The following is a 6001-nucleotide window of genomic DNA, read 5'->3' as shown; positions in this document are numbered from 1 at the left end:
TCTAAACAGTGAAAAACTTCAGAATTCCAAGTTAAGGAGGGATCCAGGAATTCTCGTGCATGAATCCCAAAACAGGTACAGCATACAGTCAAAAAAGCTAATGTAATGCTATCTTTTTTATGAGAGGAATTTAAGATAAAAGTAAGGATTTATGCTTCATCTTGAAATATGTGTGCAGTTTTGGTATTCTTGATTAACAGAGATGTTATTATTAGATTGATACCTGCAATGAATGAGCTGTTTTATGAAGAAAAGTTGGACTCACTGGAGTTTACAAGAGTGAGGGGTGACTTGATTGAAGTATATAATGTTCTAAATGGTCTTGACAAGATGCATGTGGAAATTATGTTTCTTGTGGGTGAGTACATAATTAGGGAATACTGTTCTAAAAATGAAGGGGTCACCCTTTTTGGACAGAATTGAGAAAATAAATTCTCTTGGAGGGTTGTGAAACTTTGAAACTCCTTGCCTCAGAAGGTGATGGATGTGGGGTCATTGAATATTTCTAAGGCAGAGGTAGGTAGATTCTTGTTAAGCAGGGAAATCAAAGGTTATTAGGAGTAGGGGGGAATGTGCAATTTGAAATAAAAACAGATTAACCATGATTTGACTGTAAGCAGAGCTGACTTGAGAGACTGAATGCTCTTAATTTGTATCCCAGCACTAATAGAACCAAGGACCTGATTGACTGTGGAGAACCCCAGACTAGAATTGGATACACCCTTGATTGAGTGTGGCAGTACCCACTGACTGACCATAGTCCCTCCTGACTCTGCTAACATCTGCTCCTGTTTGATTTCCAGACATAGCCATGTGGTTAAAAGACCTGCAGTGCATTAATTGTATTGGCTACTACCACTTATTGTAGATGTAAGGCATTGATGTAGCATTGTACTATCCAATGACATATCCACTACTTAACTGTTCAGTGCTCCCCATCATGACAAGCCTCCTGTATCTCCATTTGTGCAATGGAAACTACTTGGGCCTACTACAATTGGAAACTACTGGCAGAATTGTGCATGTCATTGTGTCCCTGAGTTCCGAAGAGGAGTGTTGAAGGGTCGAAATGGTATGAGAATTGGACCGAAAGCAGGCACGATGATGTAGTAAGGCTGGTATTTTGCTGATGCTGACATACACGGATGAAGGGTGGAGGAGGATGGTGTATGTGGCGACATTGTGGTGAAGATGGAGTGGGATGAAAACTGGGAACGTAATGGGTAATCTGCAGCTGCCAGGCACCCACTTTGATTTGCAAGCTAGGAGTTTGTGAGGCCAAATAATGATATACAAATATATGGAAATAAGGCCACTCATTTATGAGATTCTGAAGTTGCTGTTCAAAGCTTAAGGGGAAAATCAAAATATTATTCTTCATGGCAAGATTTCATTCTCACTTTATTCACTCAACTGGCACTCCAAGATAATCATATTACTCGACATCCTTACAGTCAGTGGTCAAATATGTATAGACATTACCAAAATGCCAAATGGATTTTATAAATAAGTTCATCTCATCACCTTAATTGCAGAAGGAAGTAATAGAAGCCTAAGAATGAGGAAATCTAGTCCATGGATGTTTATACCCATTGTAACTAGTATTGGTGCAGCAGTTGGACTCTGGATTGTGTAAGTTCACCTTGTTATTTTTTTCAATTTATTATTATCAGCAGCATTTTTCTTAACAAGGTAATGATTACAGTTGAAGTGGACTGTTGACTTTTCTGACCTTCGCGTTTGTTTTAGGAAGTAGAAGATGTTATTGACTTTCTGAATGTTTGCCTTGAGATTTGACTGTACAACAAACATTCGCCCTTTAAGTAGCACTTAAACCTTCAACATGGTGATCAGAAAGTGTATATTCAAAACAAGCTCCAAGTACTCTGATGTAGGAAAAGAATTTGACATCAAAGACTCATGCCTCAACCTGAGTTAGTCTCTCTGCATTTTCAAATAAAGAACTTAGCGCCTGTTCGAAATCACTTGCAAGACTGACACCCTGAGGCAGCCATCACTCATACTGGCTGTACTTGGAGAAACCAAATCTGTTTGAGGCCTAAGAGATTCTTAAAGAGACAGTAGCAAGTTGTAACCAAAAACCAATATACTTAACTGAATGTGAGTTTGGACTGCTCCTGACCTCCCCTTAAAAATACGCAGATTGTTGCTGGCCATATACAACTTCCCCACTCTGATCACTCTCCACCCATTCTCTTCATTTAAGGTCAAGATGAACAAATGTCCCAGGAGGGCTCTGTGTAAACTAACTGGAATTAAAATCCAGTACCCAGTAAATCCAACTGATAAGTTACTAATTTTTAATTTATAATATTTTCAATTGCCTTATACAAATTTTAATTCCAAACAAGTACTTTTGAGGTTATACATTAAATCTGATAAGTTTTTTTTTAACTAACATAATTAATGAATTATATATTAACATCTGACACATGTTTCTGTGAAATTTTCCATTTGCTATTGCTGTCCTACTTTAAACTGTGAGTTTTGATTCCATATCTTTCGTAACATTCCTATTTTTTCAGAGTGTAGGGCACTTATTTGTTGAACTGTTATTAAGGCCAATCCCTCCTACTCATTGGAAAAGATGAAAGGAAAGAGGTCATAAAAACAGCTTATATTTAAATGGCATCTTTTAATGCTCACAAAGTGTGATCCAAAATGCAAATTATTGAAGCTGGTATTCTATGCAAATAATTTGATGGAATCCTGGATTCAGGTACTGTTCAAGTTGACTTGCTGATGCAGCTACTTAATTCTCTGCCTTTCCTGTGAGGATGCAATAGCATTCTCTGGCAAATCCGGACATTCATCACAGCACCTCCAAAAACAATCCAACAGTATATTTGCAATAGCAGAAATTATTGAAGACAATCTTACCACAAGTTGGTTGACTAGCCTTTTAAAGTGTTACTGGTGCAGTGTCCATGTTTGCCGCTTGGCATTTGTTCTTTGTAGAATGATGTGCAACTTTGTTCCCTGGACCTACGTGTTCCAAGTTATGTAGCTCGTACTTTATGTACCTTAACCAGTAGTGTTCTATGATGTCAGAATAGTAGCCCATCAATTCCTTCCAAAGTACACAAGGCATTCTTATCCAGCAAACATTCTCAAGGCTATACCAGAAGCAGCTAGCAACTCAGCATGCGCACCTCCAGGAGGGTGAAAGATCACATAGCACTACCCATATCTTTGAACCATGCGGTCTTAGCCTATGAGAAATTGAATTCTACAGTACTATCCCATGGAATGTGATTCTTGCATTTACATTTGACTAAGTAAACAATTTGATCAGAAAATGTTTAGACACATTTAAGACTTTCTTCATCAAAATGACACATATTTTCAGGTCCATGTCTCATCCATTTATATATTTCACATTTTGACCACTGCCTCAGTACGTTTTTCCAGTAAAAATAAATATGGGTCAATCTAAAAGTGATTTAATCTGGCTGGAATTGGGCAGATGTGTCCTAATCACATGCCTACAGTTTGTTTCTACTTTAAGAGGTCACACACTTAACATTTGCGTACCACTGAATTATTCCTTTCTGAAGGTTAACCAATAAAATGCGTGTATAACAGGACTTTGGAATTTTTTTAATGTAGATTGGGCTGAATACACCCATCACTTCAGGCAGTTAGTTGCTTTGTTTTCTAAACAGCTTCAGGTGAATTCATTGTAAAACTCATTTAGCCATACGCTTTGGAAATGTTTATTCCATCAGACCCACTAAATGAGATTTAATTGACTTTAAATGTGAAATGGTAGCATGCAATATATCCAATCTTTGATGAAGGCTTGCTATGTTCATCTGACAGTTTAAGATCTTAAACTCCACATAGAGCTTTTGAGCTTCAGGATGGCCTCATAATTAAGTCATCATGTTATCCATCTGTGATCTTTTAAATCATGATCATATTTTGAGGTAAAGCATGCACAAACAAGGAAAATGTTGGCTTATCCGTTTTCAATAACATAGTATAATCCATAGTATTCTAAATTTGAATAACAACAATACGTTATCCACAATGCTTTTGATTTATCTTTTAATATAGTAAATGTTACAAGGCACTTTACAGAGAGTAACAAAATAGAAGGTTCAAACAGCAAAGCATGGTGCAAGGGGTGACAAAAAAGTTTGAGTGGGTTTAGGAATGCTTTTACAGGCAGTGCGAGGAGTGAGTAAGCTAAGGTGTTTAACGAAAGGATTACAGATAATCAGATCAAGATGGCTGAAAACATTGTCACTAATTGTGGAGTTAGGGACAGAGGAAGTACTGCATATAACTAGGGTGAGAAGATTGGTATGTGCAACAAGTACTTACAAGGCTGGAGGAGTAGTAGGATAGAGTGGGGATGAGGATAACAATTTCAGTCTGTGTTAAACACATCTTATGTAAATGAGAAGGAGTGTGATGGGTAGAAGGATCATAAGTCGGGTTGTCAGTGGCTGATTAGTTTTTGAATAAGTTAGAGTTTTTGCGTGGTGAAAACTGTAAGAAAGCTTTTCAACCGATCAAGTCAATACTGTAGGGACAGTGGCAGGTGGCATTGCAGGTAGACATTTATAATTAGTTATAATTAGTGTGGGGCAAGCAGGTACCCTGTCTGTGTTTAGGTAGGTAGAAGTGCTACTCATCTGCATAGCAAAGGAAAGGTAATGAATGAGGATGACATGGTCAATGAGCTGGATTGCAATGGAGAGTTTAAAGAGAAGGACTGAAAGCTTAAAAACTAAACTGCGAGCTATTCAGGTACTCAGAAGAACTAGGTTGGTTTTCCCAGAGCCAGTCATTCCACGTATTGCAGTGCTATTGAGTGATTGGATTAAGGGGAATCTGGCAAAGTCACCCTATCAGGTCTGTGGTTACCCAAGTTAAGGAGATTCTGCTGAAGTGTACTTTGTTGCTTTGTTGCTTATATTCATACAATTGTATCTGTGGGACTGAGATGGAGTAAAGCAGTTATCAGAGTCTACTGAAGATCAGATCCTGCATGATGAAAAGTGGTTGAACGTTACTAGAGGAAGATAAAGTTGTGAGAGTTATTGGGATTACACATGGTGCTACAAATGTGCTAAGAGTGCTAAAAGAGCTATCTTTGCGATATCAGCTATTTAAATTATAGTTTATAGTTTCTATTGATTACAGCTTGTGTGTTTAATGTATGTGGTTCTGATTTGTTTGTTACAGTAAAAGTTATAAAAAGTGACATCTTGTCCATCAATTTCTTCAGTTGAAATCATTTAGGAGATTTAGTTCTTTCATGTTCTTGGTCTCCATGAGGATTGTGACAGTGATTACCAAGGGAAGTTTTGCATTGATGGCTTCAGAGACTGCTCAAACTTAGTTCATATAGAACCCTTGTAGTTGTTGGGAAGGAACTTTTCACCCTGTTAATTTGAGCACACTTTAAACTTAAGTCCCAAAATCAAAAGACTTGTTTTTAACACTTTGTGTCACCAGTTCCTAAAACAATAAGTTATCTATTGGGTAATTATCTGCCTTGAAATGTTATATATGGACATTTTTTGGATATTTTGAAATGTTATATAAGGGGCACTGTTTGGATATTTTCAAAATAATTGTTTCACTTTTAACAGGTACGTGATTGCAGTTCAGCAGAAAATAATTTGTAGGCTTGTCTTACAAGATGGGTGAGAACCTTTTAGATTTCATAGCAGTTTACTGTTACTTATGTCCAACCACAGACTTAATAAATAAGACAGATGGTCTATTGAAGACCAAGTATAGAACAGGTACACACATCAGAGAGGCGTGCCTGTGTTCTCATGTATAATTTTAATGTTATTATTAAGTTATAAGTTGTTCAATAGTACATCTTCACAGTCATTAAAACTCCACTAAAGGTGTAATTAAGTGAACTCTCACATTGTGTCTTGTAGTCTTAACTCCGCCCCCTTGATCATGACCCCACCCCTGAGCACCAAACCATCATCTCGCAAACCATCCACAA

At 37.4% G+C, this 6001-nt stretch overlaps 1 protein-coding gene across 1 annotated transcript in view; it reads left to right on the top strand.

The window, feature by feature from the left end:
• The first annotated feature begins 330 nt into the window (after positions 1-330).
• Positions 331-6001, top strand: part of tmem150c (transmembrane protein 150C) — a 28952-nt gene continuing 23281 nt past the window's right edge. Inside the window, exons 1-3 of the mRNA XM_048603522.1 lie at positions 331-358; positions 1536-1632; positions 5628-5681. Coding sequence (XP_048459479.1) covers positions 331-358; positions 1536-1632; positions 5628-5681 — 179 coding nt within the window. The remainder of the gene's footprint in view (positions 359-1535; positions 1633-5627; positions 5682-6001) is intronic.

This window comes from Rhincodon typus, chromosome 1, assembly GCF_021869965.1.
Source record: "Rhincodon typus isolate 14 chromosome 1, sRhiTyp1.1, whole genome shotgun sequence".
In the NCBI taxonomy this organism is placed as follows: domain Eukaryota; kingdom Metazoa; phylum Chordata; class Chondrichthyes; order Orectolobiformes; family Rhincodontidae; genus Rhincodon; species Rhincodon typus.
Note: the sequence above shows the minus strand (reverse complement) of the source record. Positions and strands in the feature narration are given on the sequence as shown.